The sequence below is a fragment of the Prionailurus viverrinus genome, chromosome C1 (assembly GCF_022837055.1).
Source record: "Prionailurus viverrinus isolate Anna chromosome C1, UM_Priviv_1.0, whole genome shotgun sequence".
Classification (NCBI taxonomy): domain Eukaryota; kingdom Metazoa; phylum Chordata; class Mammalia; order Carnivora; family Felidae; genus Prionailurus; species Prionailurus viverrinus.
Window position 1 is genome coordinate 200950764 of NC_062568.1, and position 24852 is coordinate 200975615.

Below are 24852 nucleotides of genomic sequence, written 5' to 3' on the forward strand. Positions count from 1 at the left end.
CTCTGGAGTCAGGTGGGTTCAAACCTGGGTTCAGATCCCGGCTCTCGGCCTCCCAGCTGATGATCTTCAAAAAGTTATGCAACCTGGGGATAATAACACCCACACCCACACCCACCCCCCCCCCCCCACACGCACACACACACAATACAATGAGTTATTCCATGTAACTGTTTAGAACGATGCCAGACACAGAATTCGTGGTTCAACCACGTTAACCATTTATACGTTCTCACAGCCACTGTTAACTGTGCTGTAGTGGTTAAGTTTATGCGTCAACTTGACTGGGCTGTGGTGTTTAAACAGTATTCTCGATGTTTCTGTGATTGCGGTTTTTGGGTAAGATTGACGTTTAGATCAGTGGCCTCCAGGTAAAGCTGATTGTTCTCCAATGCGGTGGGCCTCATCCAATCAGTCGAAGCCTTACTAGAACACAGACTGACCTCCCTCAAGCAAGAAAGAATTCCTGCCAGTAGACAGCCCTTGGACTCAGCCGTGACTCTTCCCTGGGTCTTGCACTCTGCAGAGTTTGCGTTTCACCAAGCCAACAGGAATGCGCGACCAGTGTCCTTATGCTAAGTCTCTCTGTATATGCGGTTGGTTCCGAGCCTCTGGAGGACTTTGTGTCCCAACAGCCTGAAGGACAGGCTCCATGCTCCCATTTTGCAGAGAGGAAAGCGGGGAAGGGACGTGGCCATGGGTGCAGCATATCATTGGGATGTAAAGCCAAGTACGTCTGATTCCCAAACCCACTCTCTGTGCTGACTCCCTGATGCCCATACATGGCACTGACGTCCTTGGAAAGACCTCGGCTGGCCACGTGATGCAGAGGAGAGCAACCGTGGCCCAGTTAGCATGAGCCCAGAATCTGTGGGTCTCAGTCCACACGGGCCAGCGGACTTGGGGCGGGGGGAAGCCGTGTGCCTGTCTGTCTCCATTCAAAGGATGTACAAGGAACCCGCTGCTGGCCACGTGACCCCTCCCTGTCCCGGGGTCCATTGATCGGGGCTCTTGGCATGCGGGGTATTGGAGCTGCGGGCAAGGGATGGAGACTCCGCCCTTGACGGGGCCCCCACCTGGCTCATGCTGGGGGCTTCGCTCAGGGACAGAGCGCGGGCCCCGCAGGCCCAGGCTGGAGCTCCCAGGAGGGCAAGGTGGTGGCAGCCTGTGGGATGCGTAGGCCTGTTAATGACCTTGAGCAAATGGAGCGACTTGCTCAAGGTCACACCCTGAGATGGGAGCAGAGTTGGCTTTGTCCCCCTAGTCTCACCCAGCCTGACATTGACCTTACTGGGTCGCTGTTCTCTGCCTTCTGTGGAAGGGCTGCTTAGTAGGAGCTCTGGGGTTTGAATGCAGGTGTGGGCACCCACAGCCCATGCCCCTTGCCACCTGCTCCGTCGGGTCCCCGATTTCCAGCTGGTCCTCTTCCACTGCCCCCCCCCCCCACCTGGTGCCTTCGCCACCGTTTAACTAGGGCATCGGCGGGGTCCAAAGCCGCTGCCCTCTCTGTTCCGCTGCTCTCGTGCCCCACCGTGGGGCAGGTGGCTCCCAAGGGCCTGGGGCCCGCCCTCCGCACGACCGCCACAGCAAGTGCCCGTGTCCCCGGTGGCCCAAGGAGCCTCTTCATTTCCCTGCTGTGGTCGCGGGCCCAACCACAAGTCCGGGCTCAGAGCGTGAGCCATTTGCCCGAGGCCGACATCCCCGCCACCGCTGTCCCCGCGGGCTGCCAGTCAGGCGTGCGCTCTAGGGAAATGAGGGGCCACCTGTGCCGGTTCCTGGCTTCCAGGCTGACCCGGAGCTCCTGGGGAGCTCGAGGAAGAGGCAGGGTGGAGACCCACCCTCTTCACAGAGTTGTGCCTTCCTTGTCATCAATTCACCGCCAGGCGCGTCGCCACAGTCCCTCCGCGTGCGGTCTGTCGGGGACCAGCGTGGTAACAGCAGGAGCCACGTTGCCGGGATGCAGCCAGGGCGCCAGGCGCCGTGCTGAGTCCTCAGGTCCTCACTGCAACCCCGAAGGTGCTTCTGTCACTCCCGCTTTACAGGTGGGGAGACTGAGGCACGGGTGGGTGCAGTAACTAGTAAACCGGAGGGAGATGATCCCCATCTCTGCCTGCCGGGCTTTTGCGCATAAGCACCGCTTCAGTGCCCCAGAGAGACACTTTTTTTTGAGAGAGGGAGGGAGAGAGAGCATGAGCAGGGGAGGGGCAGAGAGAGGGGGACAGAGGATCCGAAGCTGCCAGGCTCCGTGCAGAGAGACAGATGCAGGGCTCGAACTCACAAGCCGTGAGTGAGCTCGTGACCTGAGCCGAAGTCGGATGCTCAACCGACGGAGCCACCCAGGCACCCCTGAGACCTTCTTATTTTCAACCCCTCCCTCACACCTTCACCCTGGATACCTGTGCCCAGGAAGGAGGAGAAGCCGGGCCTCACTGAGCACCTGTTTCTGGCACAGCTGCTCCCAGTCGTTATCTTGGATAGGACCGGCCTGTGAGGGAGGCGGGATCATCTTAGCCCCATTTCACAGATGAGGAAGCTGAGGCTCAGGGAAAGAAGGCCTGCTCAGTAAGGGGCAGGGACGGGATTTTTCCTGGTGGCCGTACCAGCACCCCCTCCGCCCTGCTCCCTGGCAGGAACACAGCAACTTCTGGGTGGGAGCCGCGCCGTGAGCCGGCAGGATGAGGCACGCCTGTCGCTGTGGCTCCAAACACAAGCAGCCAGTCTTGACTCTCAGGATGTTGGCAGCCACTCCAATGGTGGAGCAGGTGCCACACGACCCTCAGGTGCCCGAGGTACATCACAACGCTGCCCCGGGGCTCTGCTGTGTCCTCCCTCCAGGCCCCAGGCGCCCAGGCAGTCGCCCTCAGCCCCCCGAGCGTCTGGCGCCCAGGGGCCAGGGTGGATCGAGGCAGCGGATGCTCAGACACCTGCTCCATGACATAAGTCCAGGCAGGCATCGGGAGCGGAGCGGGGCTCAGGGAGGGACGTGCCTGGGCGAGGTCACGCGGCCAGTAAGCGGCAGAGCCAGGATCGGCACCCAGGTTGGGCAGATCTGAGCCTTAGAAAGAAGAGCCGTAGAGAGTCAGGGACCCCGGCCTTTTATGGGGGTGAAGATTGAGAGTGCCGTGCCAGGAACAAAGCCACGGACGCTGGAGTATAGGGTATTTGTTAGCACCCATCGAGCACATTCTTGCATCCCTCCCATTTACTCGCTCCCACTGAGGGTGGTTTGGGCCACTTTATGGGTGAGGAGGCAGAGAGGACTCAGAACCCCTGCCTGGCCCCTGTCCACTGGGCTGAGCCCTTAGGGCCCAGGAACGGGACCACCTCGCCCCCCACCGTAGGCCTCTGCACTCCCGTCGAGAGCTCCCTGAGTCTTCTTCTCCAGGAGCAGCACCCCCTTTCTTCACCTCCTTGTGGGACACGGTTTCTGGTTCTTTATCCACACCGTGGCCTCCTGCAGGGGCCACCCCGTCCGCTTCACTTCTGACATCTAAACTTCTCTCAGCGGGGTGACTGATGAGGTTAGGGTCTCTGGAAACTGGCCCTGGGGCCTCCCCGGTGACCCTCCTTTGAGGATCTCTGAGCCAGGCTGGCTGGGGTCGCCTGTCCGCCACACCTTCCCAGGGGAGGAGGTCCTGCCCACCTGCCCCTGGCCCCACCGTAAGCCAGACCGGAGCTGGGTTTCCAGCCACCCACTTTTGTCCCGGAGGAGGCAGCATGGGCCGGAAAGAAAGAGGGGAAATGGGGAGTGGGGTGCAGGGTAGCAGACGGAAGGATGTGCAAGTCAGAGGACAGATTGGAGGGTCGGAGGGGGAGAGGAGCTGCTGTGCCCCCTCCATCCCTGGGCAAGGCCTCACTTGGGGGTGCCCCCTGCACGCCATCCCCCCTCCAACCATCTTGGCAAGGGGAGGAGGGAGGTTCAGGGCGGCCCCTTCCAGCCCGAAGCAAATGGAGCTAGTTCCTCTCCGTGAACACGGGGCGGCAGATCTAAGGCAAATTCACGGCCTTTCCTGGCCCCCGTTTTCTTGTCGCCTCCCCCCCGCGTACTTTGCGTAAGCCTATCATGGCTCTCCATCACCTCGGCCACCAGTGGCCACACAGAGGTGAACGCGGGGATGTTGGGCCCGCACTGGGCCACGCGGGTGACGGTTGTGTCAGGCCCAGGCCACCCTGGGGCGCGTGCTGTGTGTGCAACCCTGAACGAGAGTCACGGCACCACGGGGTTCCCGGGCGCTTGTTCTCGGAGCGGCCCGCACCCCAGCCTCACCCACCTGCCCCTCCCAGATGATGTCAAGGCCACGGGGGCTGTGGAGATGATCCAGTCCGGGGCACCGAAGCCCAGGGTTCACGCAGAGCCTCGTGCACCGAGCCTCGCACACCCTGGGGTTTGAGTCACTGGGTGTGTGTGCGTCAGCGTTCAGGGCTTTCATCAGACTCTCAAAAGGATCCTCATCCTCGAAATGTGAAGAGCATTCATTCCATTTTACGCGTAGGGAGGCCGCAGCCCAGAGAATGGCAGTGACTTGCCCAAGGGTGGTGGCTGCACTAGCTGGCCCGGAAACCAAGGCTCCTGGCTCCCCGTCTAGTGCTCTTTCCTCAGATTTTGGCCTTCAGAGAGATCATCCCTGTCAAGGGGGCCCCTTATTCCTTTCCCCTGGGAGCCCCTCAGTCCCCACCACTTTCTGCAGCCCCCATTCGGGTCTCCGATTCCTCCAATCCACTCACTCGCTGTGTGGCTCTGGGTAAGTGACTGTCCCTCTCTGAACCTCAGCGTCCTCATCTGCAAAGTGGAGACATAACAGCACATCAGAAGGTCGCGAGAATAGGGGCGCCTGGGAGGCTCAGTCGGTTAAGCATCCGATTCTGGATCGCGGCTCAGGTCATGATCTCCCAGTTCGTGAGTTCAAGCCCCGCATCGGGCTGTGTGCTGACAGCACAGAGCCTGCTTGGGATTCTGTCTTCCCTTCTCTCTGCCCTCACCTGCTTTTGCTCTCTCTCTCTCTTCTCTCTCAAAATAAATAAATAAACTTAAAAAAAAAAGGAAGGTAGTGAGAAAAAAGTGGGATGGCAGAGATGGAGAGGGCTCCACGCGGTACCTGGCATGCTGCGAGCCCTCAGAACCCGTTAGCGACGGAAGTGACCTGTGCGCGTTGTCACCACCATCCCAGCAGGCCTCGAGGCTTCGACCCTGCCTCCCCCGCAGAGCTCACAGTCTCCGAGGCTCCGGGCCACGTCCCCCGGGTGTCCTGTCTGTGTCCCTCGAACCCCGCCCAGCCCTGCCGCACCGTGAGCTAGTCAGCGCCTGCTGGGTTCGTGACTCTCTCCGCCATCGTGCACCCTGGGGCTGGGGCCACACCCAGGGGCTCCGGTTAATTTAGATGCTTTCTTTCTCTGCCATCTGCTTACCCCCGAGCTTGGTTAGAGAGCCTGACTTTGCTGGGAGTCTCCAGAACGTCCCGGGACCTCCCAGCAACCAGCATCTTTATTCTCCCTCCTTAGAACTGACGCGTGCAGTCGCCGTGCCTCTGCAGCTCAGAGCAGGGGTGGTTCCTGTGAACTGGGGCCAGGGGTGGTTTCCTGGAGGGGGCAAGGCACCGACTAGCCCTCGAAGAAGGAGCCGGGCTTGGCCGAGGTGGGACAGGGGGAGAGCATGAGGTTTTCGGCCAGCTTTCTGTGCCTGGGAACCCCCCTCTCCCCACAACCCTGGATCCCAGAGGCCTTAATGGGCCCCAGCTGTAACAGACTCGTCTGTGTCGAGCATTCCACAGTCCCCAGGCTCCCTCCGGGCCACCAAAGGACCACAACAACATTACGCAGACAGGGTCTCAGATTCCGATGGGTCCCCTGTTTGCTGGAACCATCTCCCTTTGGAAATTTTCAGCTCTCTTTTCTGACAGTAACCCCGCCCCTTGGTGCTGGGTACGAAGGGGGCACCCAGAGCGGGGCTCACCCAGCAGCGCTGACTGCTGCGTTGTCGGGCTAACGGGTATTAACCGCCTCCCTCGCCGCTCCCATTCTCTTAGCTGCTGAAACGCTGCTTTTTAGCAAAGGCCGTGACCTCATGATGTTATACGTCGTGGAGATTGAGAACCAGGTCCTAGCATCTGACTATGTGCTTTGAGTCCCCACTTTTGCTGGTTGTGCCACCCAGGGTGAGCTTCGTAAGCTTCTCTGTGCCTCAGTTTTCTCATCTGTGGAATGGGGCCGGTCATAGTCCCCGTTATTGTGATCATCGAGCAAGATGGTGAATGGCGAGCACACAGCATGATGCCTGGTTCTTCCTGGAACACCTGTCCTGGGCCAGGGGCCGTATGTAAAGTACCACCTGCCAGGATCAACTTGATCCGGTTCTATTCTGTCTCCTGGGTGAGTATCTGTGTCCTTTGCTCTCAGATGTTGGAAATGCAGGGGCATGGGACCTGTCCTTAACCGAGTGGCAGAAGGTTAAGTTTGTGTCCAAGATAGCAGGACATGGTTTCTCTACCTCCGCAGGGCGTTCTCCCAGACCTCCCAGGGCCCACCATGCCCTCCTAGGAAGGGATCATACTAATTCTAGCCTCTTCTTCCCCCCCAGGGTTCTCAAGCTTCTCCACCTGTCCAGGTGTTTCCCCACCCCTTCGGCCATGGCAAGACCGTCACTATGTAAATGTCTGTGCAAATCCCCTGGTGTCAAGCTGCCAGCTCTCTGATGAGGCAGGGCCACCTCCGGGGACCCCTCACTTCCCAGCCATGGGACCCCGGGCCAGGGAAGTCTGCTGCCTCATCATCCTGCCGCGGCTCCTGGCTGAGCCGGCTGAGAACTCAGACTTCTACTTGGCTGGGGATTACCTCCTCGGCGGCCTCTTCACCCTCCATGCCAACGTGAAGGGCATCATCCACCTCAACCTCTTGCAGGTGCCCCAGTGCAAGGAGTGAGTCGCCAGTGTAGGGCTGGAAGTGGCAATGGGGGCAGAGTGGGAAGCCTGGGCTGGTCCTGTGCTCCTCAGGGGACCACGCCAGGACCAAGGGCTCAAAATGCTCTTCGTCATTCATTGCCAACCTCTCATCCCGCATTATCCCCACCGGCCTGCAGGGAGACCCCATGCAGTTCATGTTACCAAAATCTTTGGCAATTGTATTCTGAAATATGGAGAGCTGGTTGTCCCGCCGTGTGTCTTAATAAATAAAGAGTTACAGGGTATTTGAGCCTGGAGGGGTTGTAGAGACCACCCCCACCTACTTTGTCAAGTGGGGAACTCCTACTGAGTCCGTGTCAAGTCCAAGTCTAGACACCAGGGGTTATGCCTTTGGAAGGCAGAAATGTGGTTTTTCAGTAGCAGGTTCTCAGACTGGAGGGGAAGGTTTGCATTTCTCTAGGGCTGTGGTTAGGTGGGAAGAGGTGCTTCCAGGACCAGAAGGGATTTCCTCCACTCACCTTGTCCCCTGTGAGCCCTGGGGGTGGGTGCATCACTCAAGGTTGGGTGAGACACCTTTGTGCAAGCGCGAAGGCTGGGATAGCGGACCCAGCGTGGGATGATGAGATAGTGACTTGGTGCAGAGAGGGTGAAGGCGTCCTGTGAGAGAGGGAGAGAAAAAAGAGTGTGTAAAAGCTGACTGTAAGAAATGCACCCTTTATGTGACATTGGGGAAGATCACATGCTGGCTTGAGAATGATGAATGTGGTGGTACCAGTGACGGCACATTGGCGAATGAATGTTCTGATGCTGGTGATGACGGAGGGGAGTTCAGTGACGGTGGTGATGCTGGTAAGATTGATAGCAGTAATAATGGTGATAATGCAAGTAGTGAAGAGTATGGTGAGGATGCCGGTGGTGGTGATGGTGATGGTGATGGTGGTGCTGATGGTGGTGGCGGTGATGGTGATGGTGGTGGTGGAGGTGATGGTGGTGGTGGTGGTGATGGTGTTGGTCATGGTGGTGGTGATGGTATTGGTCATGATGGTGCTGATGATGGTGGAGGTGATGGTGATGGTGGTGATGGTGGTGATGGTGATGAAGATTGTGGTGACTGATGATGGTGGTGATGGTGTTGGTCATGGTGGTGCTGATGATGGTGGTGGTGATGGTGATGGTGGTGCTGATGATGGTGGAGGTGATGGTGTTGGTCATGGTGGGGTGATGGTGATGGTGGTGATGATGATGGTGGTGATGGTGGTGATGGTGATGAAGATGGTGGTGACTGATAGTGATGGTGATGGTGTTGGTCATGGTGGTGCTGATGGTGGTGGCGGTGATGGTGATGGTGATGGTGGTGCTGATAATGGTGGAGGTGATGGTGTTGGTCATGGTGATGCTGATGATGGTGGAGGTGATGGTGATGGTGGTGATGGTGGTGACGGTGATGAAGATGGTGGTGACTGATGGTGGTAGTGATGGTGTTGGTCATGGTGGTGCTGATGGTGGTGGCGGTGATGGTGATGGTGGTGATGGTGGTGACGGTGGTGATGGTGATGAAGATGGTTGTGCTGATGGTGGTGGTGATGGTGATGGTGGTGGTGGTGGTGATGGTGGTGGTGGTGGTGATGGTGTTGGTCATGGTGGTGCTGCTGATGGTGGAGGTGATGGTGATGGTGGTGATGGTGATGGTGGTGATGGTGATGAAGATGGTGGTGACTGATGGTGGTGGTGATGGTGATGGTGTTGGTCATGGTGGTGCTGATGATGGTGGTGGTGATGGTGATGGTGGTGCTGATGATGGTGGAGGTGATGGTGATGGTGGTGATGGTGGTGGAGGTGATGGTGGTGGTGGTGATGGTGATGGTGGTGGTGATGGTGTTGGTCATGGTGGTGCTGATGATGGTGGAGGTGATGGTGATGGCGGTGATGGTGACAGTGGTATCGGTGATGGTGGTCACAGACACGCAGTTATAGTGATGGCAGTGGTGATAGGAATAGTAGGTGGTGATGGTGATTCTGGAGATGTGGCAGGTGACAACAATGAGATGAAAATGCCAGAATCTTCCGGAGTGGCTCCTTCTTGGGCCACTCCTCGGCTTTCCTATGGCAGGCAGAGGGGACTCCCCGGCTCTCCCGTCCCTTCCCCCTCTCACTCTGGACCTGCCTCTCACCCAACCCACGTGGCTCCCCCAGGTATGAAATAAAGGTGTTGGGCTATGATCTCATGCAGGCCATGCGCTTTGCAGGGGAGGAGATCAACAGCCAGAGCAGCCTGCTGCCTGGCGTGCTGCTGGGCTACAAAATGGTGGATGTCGCTACATCTCCAACAATGTCCAGCCCATGCTCCACTTCCCGGCAAAGGAGGACTGTTCCTTGCCCATCCAGGAGGACTACAGCCACTGTGTGCCCTGTGTGGTGGCTGTCATTGGCCCTGGCAACTCTGAGTCCACTGTAACTGTGGCCCGCTTCCTCTCTCTCTTCCTCCTTCCACAGGGGAGGCCCCTGGGTCCTGGGGTAAGGAGCTGGGGGGCAGAGGAGTGGTTATCCAGGGGGCTCACTTCCCCCCCCCCCGGTCCTGGGGGTAGGAGGAGGCAGGAAGTAGGGTCAGAATGTCAACCCCAATCCTAGGAAGGCAGCCCAGCCACTTGGTTAAGAGCTCAGGCTTTGGAGGCAGACAGGGCTGGGTGTGCATCTTGGCTCTGCGTCTTGGCCATTGTGAGGTCTTGAGCAAGTCTCTTAACTCTCCGAGCCTCATATTCCCCACCTATAAAATGGGATGATAAGAGTTCCATCCTAGGACTGTCTGAACGTTAAAGGCTTTAAGCTATGTAGGAGTTTGTAGGACACAGAAGCTAGTCGCTTATGTAATGGTACATAAAGCATCTTGCACAAAGATGAAAACTCAGGAAGTGCTCGACATTATCTTGTACGGTTGCCCGGCACAAGGCCTGACGCCTAAGAGGTCCTCAAAAAAGTGCCATTGGTATGACTACTGTCATTGTAAGTGTTGTCATCATCATGATTAAAGGTGCCTCGACCAGAACTGGCATAAGGTTTTTATGCATTAAAAAAAAAAAAAGTTTTTATGCCCTAAAAAGCAGCTAGCATGAGGCTCGGCACATAGTAGGTAGTTACACTGTTTGCTGTCATTTTTGTTATGTAAAGTGCCAGGGGTCTGACACACAGCAGGTGCTTAGTAAACATTAATACGCTTACATGAGGCATCTCGTCCAGGACTAAACTCATTCTTTCTTATGTTTAACAAATATTTATGGAGCAGGTGCTGTTGTAGGGCTGGGGATACGGCAGGGAACAACACCTAGAGCTAATCTCCTGGAGGGAGAGCCAGGCCATGTCCGTAAACACTGTGATATAGGCTGTTGGAAAGTGAGATGTGCACCGGACAGAATGAAAAGGCCAGCAGGGCGAGGGAGGCTGGACAGGTCAGTGGGCAGGCGGGTAGGGGGAGACCTAAGTTTCAAGTGGGGTGGCCAGGAGGGTCTTTCTGACAACTGGACAACGACCTGAGGGAGGGAAAGGAGTGAGGGAGCTGTGTGGGTGCCTAGGAGAGGAGCGCTCCGGAAGAGGGGGCAGCGAATGCAGAGGCCGGCAGGAGCCTGGTGCGTTGGCTGAACCGGTGAGCAGCCCCGGGACCACGCGGGACAGTAGGAGAAGATGAAGCCAGAGAGGTGAGGGCCGGGGTCAGTGGTGGAGCCCCTTGGGGGCCACTGAAGGACTCTGGCTGTCCTCGAGTGACATTAGGAGCTGTTGGGGAGTTTTGAGCTGAGGAGTAAGGTGACGGACAAGTGGTCGCAGAGGCCACCCGGCTGCCAGGAACAGCAGCAGAGACAGCCAAAGGGAAGGGTGGGGGGATGCTGTGGTGACCCCGGGGGGGTGGTGATGGTGGCCTGGTGAGGCCCTAGCTCACGCTGGCGGCCCTCCGCTCTCGGGCAGATCACCTACAGCGCCATCAGTGACGAGCTACGGGACAAGCAGCGCTTCCCGGCCCTTCTGCGCACAGCGCCGGGCGCCGATCACCAGATCGAGGCCAGGGTGCAGCTGATGTTGTACTTCCCCCGGAACTGGATCATCGCGCTGGTGAGCAGCGGCGACTGCGGCTGCGACAACAGCCAGCTGCTCAGCGATCGCCCGGCCGGCGGCGACACCTGCATCGCCTTCCGGGAGACGCTGCCCATGCCCCAGCCCAACCAGCCGGTGACGCAGTGGGAGCGCCGGCGCCTGAAGGCCATCGTGGACGAGCAGCAGCGGCAGAGCTCTGCGCGCGTCGTGGTCCTGTTGTCGCCAGAGCTGGTCCTGCACAACTTCTTCCGCGAGGTGCTCCGCCAGAACCTCGCGGGCGTCGTGCGGATCGCCTCCGAGTCCTGGGCCATCGACCCGGTCCTGCACGACAGGCCCACGCGCTGCACAGCCTCCTGGGCTGCACCCAGACCAGCCGCTCCGAGCTCCGAGCGGGTCATCTATCCCTGGCAGGTGAGGCCCCGCCCACGGAGAGTCGGGGCCACACAGCGCAGGCGCCGCCACAGCCCTGAGTGGTTGCCATGGAGACCACTGCCCTGCTCTAGTGTCCCCCTCTCTGGCCGGGTCCTGGGCAAACTGGCAGGAGAGGCCAGGGGATGTACCCTGTCCCCAGACACATAAAACCAGAAGTGCTTCATGGTGACAAAACTCCTTTTTTTTTTTACATTAATGTAGTCCTCGCCATCCAAGATAGCTTGTCCCGGCAGGAGATTTGGGTGAAGTTCCCTGGAAGGAGGCCTGGCAGGCAGTGGGCCCCCCGGGCCCCCTGCCATTTCTCCAGGGTGGCGGCCTTGGGGGAGGACTTCTGTGTTCAGCTCTCTGAGGCTCTGCCTTGGGTTTATGCATCTTCTCTCGTCCCAGGTCTGGACGATTCAGAGGAGTAAGGAGGCAAGGAGTCGCCTGGATTCAGACCTGGAATTTAAATCTGTATTTTTCTGATCTGCGTGCACGCCCGCGCGCGCGCACACACACACACACACACACACACACACACCTAACCACGAAGTTTATGTGGGTAGAAGATTTTACTGAGGATCTGGAGGACCAGAGGGGAATTTCATCAGAGATGCACACTGTGCTTGAATGCTTCCTTGTTCGTTTGTTTGCTTTAAAGTTTGGGGTTTAGGTAGTCCCCTAACGCTGTCTATATTTTGTCTTTATTCTCGCCTTCCTCCCCTCTTCTCGATCCCCCCTCCCCATATGCTTGTCTGCTTCCTCCACAGAGCCATTGAGTTAGCCCTTTCAAAAACTCCCCCTTTCCCTTTGTTTATTTGTAACCTCTCTACCCCATAATCTCAGAGCCTAACCTTGCAACCCTAAGTGCTTATTTTTTTCTAAAACTACAATGATTCTTTAAAGGAATTCTAGCCTCAGCCAGCAGAATATTATATTTTACTGTGTGCCCTGCTACATTAATAATACACATAATTATTATGGGTGCTTTACTGTCTTTTGAGCATCCAGTGGGCCATGAGTGCCTGGTGTACATCACCCTAACTCGTGGCCATCCTACGAGGTCGATAATCCACAGATAGGAAGGCTGAGACAGGGAGTCAAAGTGACCTGTCTGTGGTGGTTCGTGGCTTTGAACCCAGGTCAGCCCTTTGAACCCACCGATTTTCCCACCGTACTGTTCAGCTTTCCTAGACACCTGTGGCAATGGCTGTGATGAAGGACCAGTTGACTTCTTTCCTCTCCCAACAGTGGAGACCAAAGAGCACCAATCATGGCAACTCATTTCCTGAGCACCTGCGACGTGCCGGGCCCAGGCTGGGCACTGCGGGTGCCCCGGACCCTCACCCTGGGAAGGACAAGGACAGTCGGGAAGATCTGTCTCTGCTGAGTGCTGCAGGAGGTCAGAGGTGCAATGTGTGTGTGTGTGTGTGTGTGTGCGAGAGGCGGCATCGCTGGGAGTGAGAAGGGCCAGGGAGGCACTGGACATCTCAGGAGGAGAATAGTGGTCTGGGTCGTGTGATCAGGCCACTGTGACCAAAGGATGGGGGACGAGGGGAGCTGCAGGTGACATTGGAGGGCATTAAGTGCCGGATGAAGGAGCTGGGGCTTTGCTCTGGACGCAGTAGGAGCCCACAGTGAGTTCCAGGACAAGCACCGAAACTGCTGTTTTGAAGACAATCCAACAAGCCAGTTTGGGGTGGAGGTGGAGGGGTGACAAGGACAGGAAGCAGGGAGCCCAGCGCACCATCCTATGGCAACGTCACCCAGGGTCTCCACTGGCGTGAACAGTGGAAATGATGCCCTTTTGTGCAGACGCGTTAGACCACGATGCCCTCTGCCCGGGGGTAGATGCCACCCTACCGCGGGCACACGGCCCGGTGAGGGGACGAGCTGAGCTCCGGCTGTCCCTCTCAGTTACCCCAAAGGCCCCACTTGTGCAGGGCCCCCTCCGCCCAATGCTGGGTCATGCCACGCCAGCCTGTGGATTTTTGTTGTAACTCTTACCCCGAAGTGTCTTTGTTGTGTCTGTTTACTTGCCTTCTTGTTTATCGGCTCTTCCCCACCACCCTCCTCCTCCCAGACGTAGGCCGGGGAGAGCAGGGACCTTTCAATCCTACCGTTCTGTTCTGTGCTGTATCCTGAGCTGCTGGAACCGGATCTGGCTCAGAGTTGACTCTCAGTGGATATTTCTTGAATGAATGAATGAACCCCTACTATGTCCCGGCACTGTGCTAACCCCTCTGTGTGAATTATCATCTATCCCCAGACCCCTGTAAGTAACCACTGTTACTCGACGGTTGCTGCCCATACAGAGGGGAGATGGAGGTTCAGAGGAGTGACGGTCACCCAGCGAGGGAGTGGCCAGGGGGTGGTGATGCTCCAGGACAGGGACAGTGGGGATGGAGAGGAGGGCGCCCCTCGGAGAGGCGGGGAGGAGGGGGAGGCCCGGGTGAAGGGGAGACTTGGAGATAGAGGCCAGGAGGACGCTCTGCCTGTGATGATGGGGAGGGTGCGACTAGGGGGAGGCTGGGGAAAATCCAGGCTGGCAAATGAGAGGGGGCTTTGAGAGTCCAAGGGAAGATCTTCAGCAGGTCGTGGAATCATAGAGCGCTGGAGTTGCAAGGTGTTCTCAGAGTCTTGGGGTCTAATCCTTTTACTTAATGGGGTTGGGACTGGGCCCTTGGGGCTCTAACAGTGACCAGCCGGTCGGGACCACAGGCCACCTGTTCACCACCCTCACTGGCTCTTCACTGCGTCCTTCTCTCCGCCTCTGTCCACCCCAGCATCTCAGCTGTGGCCCATCTGTCCGTCCGTTGGGAGGCAGAGCTTTGCCCTCAGGCAGACCTGGGTTTGAGTCCAGCTTGGCCCCACTAGCGGTGCAACCTGGGGCAAGTTAATTAATATCTCTGAGCCCCAGGTTTCTCCTGTGCTGGCTGGAAAGGATAATACACACCCTGCTGAGTTTTTGTGAGGATTAGAGGTGATGTGCGCACATTACCTGCTGCCGAGTACAAGCCGAATGTCCTCCTCTTTCTCCTCATTCATTGCTGACACCAGTGTCTGGTCCAGGCCTCCTCCACTCAGGAGGGTTGCAGGGACAATACTTTCTGACCCCCTGCCTTCGAGCCCTGGAATCCGACACCAGGACCTGGTTCCCTGTGGGCCCTTCACGGCATCCGGATCCCCATCCAGAGGCCGCCACCGGGGAGGAGTTTCCTCCTCTCAGCTCCCAAGACCACTGCCCTCAGTCCCAGCAACGTGCAAATTCCAAAGAGGCTTCTGGAGACCTCACTCCCTGGGCAGAGCAGGAAGAAGGCTAGGGCCCGAAGCACTTGGCTGTCTGTCTGTCGGTCCCCGAGGCGAGGTGAGCTCTGGACCCCCAAGACATAGCCCAATAGACTCTCTCATTTATGGAGGGAAAACCGAGGAGTCAGATTGATGGGGTATCTAAGTTGGAAGCTCTTTCGAGGGCGCGGCGTGGGGGGTGGTCTGCCCAGAGAGGTTCAGAGACTTGGCCAAAGTCACACAGCAAATTGAGGAAGGAGCTCAGATTGGAATTCAGGCCAAAGGATGCCCAGTCCAAAGTGTGTTCCAGTTTGTACAGCTTCCGCATTCTCAGAGTGACGGGGGATGGCATGGGGGAGAGACCAGAGGGTCGCCTGCAACTGTGGGGAAGCCGGAAGCACCCAGGGGGCAGGGGTGAGGGCAGCTGACCCTTGCAAGCGAGAGAGGCGGTGGACTCTGGAGCCCAGGTGTTGGGTCCCCGTGGGATGGCCGAGGTGACTTCCAGGGAGCAGGAATAATGTCGACACCTCGGCCGGAGGGGAGCGCTTCCTGGTTTGCAGGCCCTGTGCTAAGCTCCCAACATTGGGAAACTCATGTGTTGCTTCAGAGCCCGGAAGACAGGGTTTTTGTTGTCCTACTTTGCAGAAGAGGAGACTGGAGCTCACGGGGATTGGGCGACAGGCCCAAGGCTCAGAGCAGGTGGCAGAGCTGGTGCCTGAACCCAGGCGTGTCCGACTACAGAGCCGGAGCTCCCAGCCGCTGCCTCCCGGGTGGCCACATCTGCGGTCTCATTGCCCCCTTGTAGGGGTGGACACCCAGTCTCATGGGGTAGTCACTCTCCCCCAGATCGAGGCCGACTTCTGACGCCAGCTTCACTTCCTTTCCCTGTGGCCTCTCCAGCTGCTTCAGGAAATCTGGAAGGTCAACTTCACCCTCCTGGGCCACCAGATCTTTTTTGACCAGCGAGGGGACCTACTCATGTGCCTGGAGATCATCCAGTGACGGTGGGACCTGAGCCAGAACCTTTCCGGAGCATCGCCTCCTACTGCCCGGTGCTACAACGGCTGAGGGCCATCTGTGACGTCTCCTGGCACACGGCCAACAGCACGGTCAGGTCTCGGAGGGCTGGTGGGGGGCTGGGACCTGGGTCTGGGCACTGGCTCGTGCAGGGGTGGCAAGGGCCCTGTGGACCTGAGATCCATTATCGAGCACTGATGGCATCCCTATTTGTGGGTGTCCCTCCTCCCATTGACTAAGCACGGTGGAAGTCTAGAGCTTTCTGGATCCTCAGGACCCAGGGGCTCAGGGGGCTGCGCAAAGTGAACGTTAGGTGGACACGTGTGTGCTAAGGACTTCAATTCTCATGTCAACCCTGGGAAATAGAGAGTACTGTTCCTCCTGTCTTTGGGGTTGGGAAACTGGAGGCACAGAGGGGGTCGCGTGACCCATAAAAGGCCACACAGCTTTCGCACGTCTCTATACGCAGCATTCAGTCTACATCCCATCGATTAGTACTCGCGTTTTGGGGACAGTAGCTGTGACTTCACCTGTGTCTGACATCTGTCAGTCTGAAAGCTCCTTTGTTTTACCCTCTTAGCTTACAAGCTGTCAGAATGGCCGCGATGTGGGGAAGGGTAGAGACCCAGCCTCGTGGGGAGGGGGGGAGGTGGGGGGATCTAAAAGTTCAAAGAGCCAGGGCACCTGGGTGGCTCAGTCGGTTAAGCATCCGACTCTGGATCTCAGCTCAGGTCTTGATGTCAGGGTCGTGAGTTTAGACCCCTGTGTTGGGCTCCGTGCTGGGCGCACAGCCTACTTAAAAATAATAATAAAACAAAAGCTCCGCCTGCCTTCACCAGTCCTCCCAATGGACTGCACTTTATCCACAGTTTCTGTGGTCCCGGGTGCTTCTAGTTCCTATGCTTCGTGGGGGTTTTTATGGAGTCAGTTGGGTTGGTGTCTTTAATGGTTTGCTAGGGCTGCTGTCACAAAGGGCCACAGTCTGAGGGCTGGAAGTCCAACTCAAGCCGTCAGTAAGGTTGGTTCCTTCTGGAACCCTCTCCAGAGGGAGGATGTTCCAGGCCTCTCTCCCAACTTCTGGTGGTTAGCTGGCCATCGCTGGCTTTCCTTGGCCTGGGGTTTTCTCACCCGACCTCTGTGGTCACCTCCACGGGCACTCTCCCTGTGGGGGTGTCTGTCTCCAAATCTCCCCTTTTATAAAGACATGGGTCATATTGGAGGGGGGGCCCGCCCTACTCCAGGATGACCTCGTCTTAACTGATTACCTCTGAAATGATCCTAGTTCCAAATAAGTTCACATTTTTAGGTCCTGGGGTTTCAGACTTCAGTGAACTTCGAGGGGACGCAAGTCAACAAATAACAGTGTCTTCGCCTGGGGTTTTTCCTGGGAAGCAGAGCCTGAGGCAAGGGTTTATGTGCAGTTTATTCCAGGATACGCTCCATGGGAGCAGGAGTGGGTGATGGGGGAGAGTCCATTAGGGATAGAGAGAAGGTCAGTAGCAGGGAATGTTCTTAAGCTGGACACCGACTGTGAGCTCGATCTTACCGGAACCTTCCGAGGGACCACTTTAGAATTGTCCCCAAGGGAAGGAAGAGGATGGAATGGATCCACTGGTCTGTACCACCCCCCTGCCCGCTGTGGCCCAAGGTCGCCGCACAGGGCATTAACTCCCTTGTGCCTCCAGGTCACACATGTGTGGGTGCCCAGCAGCTCCCCACCAGCATCTCACACGACAGCCCCCGGGCAGAGAGCGAAAGAGACCGAGTGCAGCTTAGGGGAGGTGCTGACAGGTAACCCTTGCGTGGATTGGTTGCTATGGCAGGGGCAGGACTAGAAGGTGGGCCGAGAAAACGTGAGAGAAGCCACAGAGATGGATGGCCACCCGTCGCTGTGCTCACGTCCTCCCCACAGCCTGGTGGGCTGGCGTGTTTGGGGCAGCAGCCAGCCCGGCGTCTTCACGGGGACTCGAGTGGACACCATCACAGGCCCTGTAGCTGCAGTGGGGGCCAGGTGGAGCCGCTGTTCCTCATCCCTCCCTTCCGCCATCCATTCCGGAGTCCTTCGCCCTTGGCCACTTGGCTGGTGGGGTGTTCTCGACATTTGTCCCCGGGTGTCTGAGCCCGTAGTCGCCTTGTCCGTGCCGGCCCGTGGTTGTGGCAGGTGTCCAGTAATGACCCGGCCACTGCGGTGAATCTTCTGGATTCCTTCCTACCCTCTTGTGTGGTGGGGACCTGGCCCCTCCTGCTAATCCAAGTTAACTACCTCCTCCTTTCTTGGCCTTCTGGTTCCCTGACGTGCGGCCCCTGAAAAGCCAGGAGGTAACCTAGCACCCATTTTGTCTGGGGATACGTAGACATGTTCCCTCTTTGGAGGCCAGACCCTGGATTCCAGAAGAGTCCAGCCTGTGGGGACAAGAAGCACCGGTTCTAACAACGAGCCCCCGAGAACAATGGTGAGCGTGGCCGATCCTTCTTCCGCCCCGTGGTGGCTGGACCCACGTGTTCTAGCTGTTGGGGCCACAGTGCTACATACCCGCCTTTCATTCAATGCTGATACCTCACCCTGAAGGGCAGTGTCCCTACCCTCAAGGTGTTGTCTGTCCCCCAGCTGGTACCTTACCTGAACGCTTAATACACCATACCTTCGTTTTATCAGACGGGATACTTCTCGATGGTGGTGTGGAATGTGTTGGGATCAGTGGATCCTGTGGCCATGGGCCCACATCACACCCCCTTTGCCGCACAATGGGTCTCTTGTCTGGGGTGACTTTGTGGGGGGACCCGTGACACTAACTCGTTCACTCTGTACGTCCCGGGGTGGGGGTGCTGCGTGGCAGGCAGGGGAGGCACGTTCTTGCACGGATGAGTCAGTGCTCCCTCCAGGGAAGAAGGCACCTGCGGTTGATAGAATGGCACCAAACCAAGGGCTCAGTGTGGGTTCCGGGCTGGAAGGTTAGGTGTTCAGCGGTGGCAGCAGCTATGCCGACCACGGAGAGGAAGCCCAAGCCGCTGAGCTCCCGCCCACAGCCCCCATCCTCGCCACCGCGGGCACTCCGTGCCAGCCCCGGGGCGGCTGACCCGTACTGGAAGCTTCGTCCTGTCCATCTGGTTCTTCATCGCTCCCCGGGTTCTCGACAGGCATGGGCCCGAGACACAAAGATCATCAGGCTTTGTGCTCACTCTCGTACGTCCGCGCACACACCCTTCCGCCCAGACGACGTCTTCTCCACTCTTCTGGTCTTGTTCTTTCCAGGCCCACCGAGCAGCCGGCCAAGCCATTCGTCGCTGCCCAGCCGTCCAAGAACATCCACTCTCCGGGGCCTTTCTCCGTCCACACCAAGTGAACAAACACGTGCTATGCTCTCAACTCTACCCCCTGGGGACACGTTCCCTCGTTACCGCCCTTCGGGGGCGTCCCCGAGAGGAGCCTAGTGTGGCGACGGTCCGTTTTGAGCTCAGGTTAATATATCAAGCTGGGGATAGATTACCTGCGAATCACTGACCTAAGAAACATACAAGTCCGTCCCCCCTCCCCCGCCACCCCCGGGGCCTGCTTTGGCCTGATCCCAAATGTGCCATTTCCGTTGCGTGGACATTTGCCACTCTTCCTGCCTGACCACGCAGCTCCGCGCCTCTGAGAGTCACTTGATGTCCTGAGGCCACGTGCTTGTTCTCCACGAAGGCCCGGCAGGACACCAGGAGCTGATTTTCAAATAGCGAGTCGTACTCTGGTGGAAGGTATGTTGTAGCTACGTTTTGCAACCTCTCGAACGGGGGCTGGACCCTCTTGTCCCCCGCAGATGACGCTGGCATCAGCAAATCTGCTTGGCCACATGGCCCGAGTGGCAAGGACAGCACGTCCCACAGCCAGAGCCTGCTTCAGGGTCCTCCTCCGGGCTTGTCATCGTTTGCCTGGAAACCGGACGTCGTCCGAGCCACCTGATAAATGCGGGTTGCAGCAGTCTTTCCAAGAGCGATTTATGCGGTCGCCCCCAATCTCGAGAGGTTCGCCAAGTGCCAGACGTCTCTAACGGCAGAAGGCAGAAGATGTCACAAGTCGCCCTGTCGCGTAGACAGGATGTCCTGGCCTTTCCCAGACCACAGGAGCCCTGAAAGCATCACCGGTGTGGCAGGGCCCTTATCACATACCCTCATACCTAAGTATTTGTGTCTCGCGTGGGCGTGAAGGGTGCTTCCTGCTTCCTACTCACCAGATCCCGTCGGTACGATGCCATGAATAAAGTGGACCCGCATGATGTTCTGCCGAATGTCAGAGCGATCCAGTTCCATGTGGACAGAGAATAGAAGAGTAAACTTAACTGTAATAAGACAGCAATGGTAGTGATTTGGGAGCTTTCTCCTCTTTTAATCAGGCATTTAGAGCTGCACAATCCCCTCTAAGTACTGCGTTCACTGCCTTCTATAAGTTTGGGTATATATTAATGTAAAATGATTTTTTAATGTTTATTTTTGAGAGAGAGAGAGAGAGAGAGAGAGAGACAGAGGCAGAGCATGAGCCGGGGAGGGGCAGAGAGAGAAGAAGACACAGGATCGGAAGCAGGCTCCAGGCTCCGAGCTGTCAGCACAGAGCCCGATGCGGGGCTCGAACCCACAGGCCGTGAGATCATGACCTGAGCTGAAGTCGGACGCTTAACGGACTGAGCCACCCCGGCGCCCCGAAACTAACTCCCCACTCTCCCCTCCTTCCCGCCCCTGAAGCCACCCTTCCTATGAATTGGACTCAGAACCTCATATAAACGGAACCACACAGCATTTGTCTTTCTGTGACTGGCTAATTTCACTCCACATCATGTTCTTACGGTTCATCCGTTTTGTGGCGTGTGTCAGAATTTTCTTCCCTCTTTAGACTGAATAATCCATTCTAGGTATGTATCACATTTCGCTTATCCGTTCATCCATCAATGGACACTTGGGTCGCGTCTACATTTAAGCTATCGTGAATAATGCTGCACTAAACACGGGGGTGCAAATGTCTCTTTGAAACTCTGCTTTCAATTCTTTTGAGTAGACGCCCAGAAGTGGAAGCCGGATCGGGTGTTAATTTTGTTTTTAGTTGTTTGAGGAACTGCCATACCGTTTTCCACCACCGCCATCCCAGGCTACACTCCCGGAGGTGAATGAGGAGGTTCCGGTTCCTCTGCATCCTTGCCAGACCGGGTTATGACCCGTTTTTTTGATAGCAACCATCCCAATGGGCGTAGGCTGGTCTCTCACTGTAGTTTTGATTTGCCTTTCCCTCATGATTACTGATTGAGCAGCTTTTCAAGTACTGATTCGCCATGTGTGTATCTTCTTTGGAGAAATCTCTGTTCAGGTCCTTTGTCCGTTTCTGAGTTCAGTTATCATGTTTTAGGAGTTCTTTGTATATGCTGGATATTAATCCCTTGGTAGATGAACAACATGCAGATATTGTCGCCCATTCTGTGGGATGCCTTTTTACGCTCTCCGTACATTACTCTCTCTGTCGTTTGGTGGACAAACGTTTTCCATTTTCATGAAGTCCTAGCCAGGAAGGTCATTGCCAGATCCAGTGTCCTGAAACTTGTGCCCGGTGTTTTCTTGTAGCAGCTTTTATGATTTTAGGTCTCCCTGTAAGTCATGGATCCATTTTGAGGTACCCGCACGTGGCATTAGGTCCAACTTTATTCTTTCGTACGTGGATATCCAGCGTTCCCAGCACCATTCATTGGAAAAACGATCTTTCCCCCACCGAATGGTCTTGGAACACCCGTCAAAAATCATTTGACTGTATGTGTGAGGGTTTGTGTCTGGACTCTCTATTCTATTTTATTGGTCTGTATGTGTGTCTTTTTAAAAAAAAACACAACAACACAAAACTTTTTTTTTAATCTTTCTTTATTCTTGAGAGAGAGACAGGGTGTGAGCAGGGGAGGGACAGAGAGAGAGGAGACACAGAATCCAAAACAGGCTCCAGGCTCTGAGCTGTCAGCACCGAGCCCAACGTGGGGCTCGAACCCACGAACAGCGAGATCGTGACCTGAGCCGAAGTCAGACGCTCCACCGACTGAGCCCCCAGGTGCCCCTGTATGTGTGTCTTTTATGCCAGCACCACAGCGCTTGGACTTTACTGTAGCTTCGCAGTTCAGCGTTGAAGTCAGGAAATGTGCATCCCCAGTTTTGTTCTTTTTCAAGATTGCGTTGGGAACTCAGGGTCCCTTGAGATGCCATCGGAATTTTAGGATGGGTTTTGCGCCACTCTACAAAGTGAAGTGGTTCCCTCCCATCACCAAAAACTCCAGGAGTGGACCATGAGACTCCAGGCACGGATAGATCCAGGGTCTCATTCCCTCCAGATCTCAGGTCCTTCCTTGGAATGTCCTCCCTCTATGGAGACACGATGGCTGCTGGCAGCCCCAGAGCCACATCTTATCTGCCCGGCAATCTCAGAAAGTCTCCGTCTCGACAGTCGCACGCTGTTACCTGAAGAAGGTGGACCAGGTCTCAGGCAGGCCAAATGAAGGGGGGGTCCCTACAAAGGTTCCGTTCTAGTGGCAATCCCTGCTCCTTCCCCATCCTGGACAGGGGCCAGGCTCCCTTTCCTGAGCATCCTGCTTGTTGGGCTCAGGATCTCTTGCCTTCCTCCCTCCAGATCCCTGTGTCCATGTGTTCCAAGGACTGCCAGCCTGGGCAAAGGAAGAAGCCCGTGGGTATTCATCCCTGCTGCTTCGAGTGTCTCGACTGCCTTCTGGGCACCTTCCTCAACCAAACTGCAGATGGGACTCACAGACCCACACCCCTGCCCCGCCCTGCCCTGCCCTGCCCTGCCCCGCCCTGGGGCTCTCAGGGCCCTTCATCTTTGGCAGGGTCTCTGGAGTCTCATCCAGGGGACACAGGTGTCCAAAGGCCAGGGACCATGTCTGACTCCGCTTGTATCTCCCTAACCGCTGGTGTAAGAAAAATCTTCAATGCTGTGAGGGCGTGGGGGTGGGAGAAGGAACAGCCCTCAACCAGGCGAGGCTGTAACTGATCCCCTCTGCACACACATGTAGCTGAGGGCCCAGGGGGGTCAGGCCAGAGAATGTCCACTGGATGAATGAATGAATGAATGAACTAACGAACAAACACACAAATGAATGAATGTCTCTGTCCGTAGAAGAAATGTTTCTGGCAGACAGGGCTAGGATCTAATTTCTCTCTGTGGCCTCCCGAGTGCCTCGTGTAGTTCGGAGCATATAATGTTTGCTCGGTGAATGTTCATTGAGTGACATCCTTGATGAGAAGAATTGACATCTCCCCCTATAGATCATAAACTCCAGGAAGGGGGGGGGGGACAATGTCATCCCTCCAGTGTTTAGCACAGTTCACCGTTGGGGCCGAATTATTTTTTTTTCATGACTTCACAGATTAGTAACTAAGCGGTTCTGTACATCTACCGATCAGAGTACTTACGACATGCCCAGCAGAGCCCAGGGCACAGAGTAGGTGCTCAACAAAAGTTTGTTTGCAATTGGTCAGTAGCCGGAAGTCAGGGGGCTCGGTTTTATCCACGTCTGTGCTCTCCCATCTCAGATGCCTATCACAGTGGGTGGCGCTCAAAAAGAAACTTGAATAAACGGTCGAATGTCCATCTCACCAGAGGGTACGGTCTTGGAAGGGAGGCATTACGGTTGCCAGGCTCTGAGTCAAGGGGACCTTGGACCACATCCTGCCTCTGTAACTGTCTGGTTTTGTAACTGCCTGGAGGAGCCTCAGATGCCACATCTGTGAAATGGGGTTGCAGTGAGGATCTGATGGGCCGGTGGATACGAGGGACGCAGTGAGAGGTGGCTACGACCACAGGCATCGCCCTTGGCTCGCCCCCTCCCTCCCCCTACAGCCTGGCCGGGTGCAGGTGCAGAGGATGTGGGTGCCGGGAAGGTGGGTGCATCTGACGGGAACTGCTGTGGGCTCTTGCAGACGAGTTTGGCTGCTGGCCCTGCCCGAGTTGCGGGTGGTCCCGGAGGAACGACGCTTCCTGCTTCAAGCGGCGGCTGGCCTCCCTTGAATGGCGCGAGGCACCCGCCGTCGCTGTGGCCGTGCTGTCCATCCTGGGCTCCCTCTGCACCCTGGCCATCCTGGTGATCTTCTGGAGGCACCGCCACGCGCCCATGGTTCGCTCGGCCGGGGGCCCCAGGTGCTTCCCGATGCCGATGCCCCTGCTGTAGAGGTGACGGTCTCCATGTACGTCGGGCAGCCCGCGTTTTTCACGTGCCTCGGCCGCCAGACCCTCTTCACCCTCTGCTTCACCGTCTGTATCTCCCGTGTCACCGCGCGCTCTTTCCAGATCGTCCGCGTCTTCAACATGGCCAGGCGCCTCCCGCGTGCCTGTGGCTACTGGGTCCGCTACCACGGGCCCTATGTCTTCATGGCGTCCTTCACGGTGCTCAAGGTGGTCATCGTGGCGGGCAACATGCTGGCCGCAACCGCCGAACCCGCCGCCCGCCCCGACCCCGATGACCCCAAGATCGCGGTTCTCGCCTGCAACTACCACAACGTGCTCCTGTTCGACACCAGCCTGGACCCGTTTCTGTCCGTGGCGGCTTCGGCTTCGCCTGCGTGGGCAAGGAGCTGCCCACCACCCACAACGAGGCCAAGTTCATCACCTTCCGCATGACCTTCTAATTCACCTCTTCCATCTCCCTCCGTACCTTCATGTCTGTCTACGAGGGGGTCCTGGTCACCATCCTGCACCTCGTGGTCGCAGTGCTCAACCTTCTGGGCGCTTTGGCCCCTGGGCTACTTCGGCCCCAAGTGCTGCGTGGTCTTCTCCTACCCGGATCGCAACACGCCCGTCTACTTCAGCAGCATGATTCAGGGCTACACCACCAGGAAGGACTAGCACTGCCCCCTGGCTGCCCAGGGTGCCAGAGGGCTCCGCCCTGGGAGATGGAGACCGGGGGTGGGGCTGGGGGTGGTGGTGACTCGTTCAGCCCCTGCTGGGAGCAGGGACGCCACCCCACCCTACTCTCTGATTTGGCCTCCCCCTCCAGGTTCTCTGCACCCTGGCCGTTTTTACCCACCCGCTGGTAGATGCCTAAAAATACGCTTTCCCTGCAGTTGTTTGGCTTGCCAGGCACTGCCACCCATCCTAGGAAAAGGATCCGGGGTGACCTCCCTATTGGTCTCCAAGACAGAGATGGAT

The 24852-nt window shown here is 57.0% G+C and overlaps 1 protein-coding gene across 1 annotated transcript; it reads left to right on the forward strand.

Annotated features, from left to right (window-relative positions):
* Window positions 1-6220: 6220 nt before the first annotated feature.
* Window positions 6221-24549, forward strand: TAS1R2 (taste 1 receptor member 2). The gene is given in 11 exon segments (XM_047868899.1): window positions 6221-6908; window positions 9087-9205; window positions 9208-9407; window positions 10848-11384; window positions 15573-15690; window positions 15693-15781; window positions 22321-22436; window positions 23620-23870; window positions 23873-24244; window positions 24247-24434; window positions 24436-24549. Coding segments are annotated over 11 exon segments (2286 nt in total). The 5' UTR covers window positions 6221-6726.
* The last annotated feature ends 303 nt before the right edge of the window (window positions 24550-24852 follow it).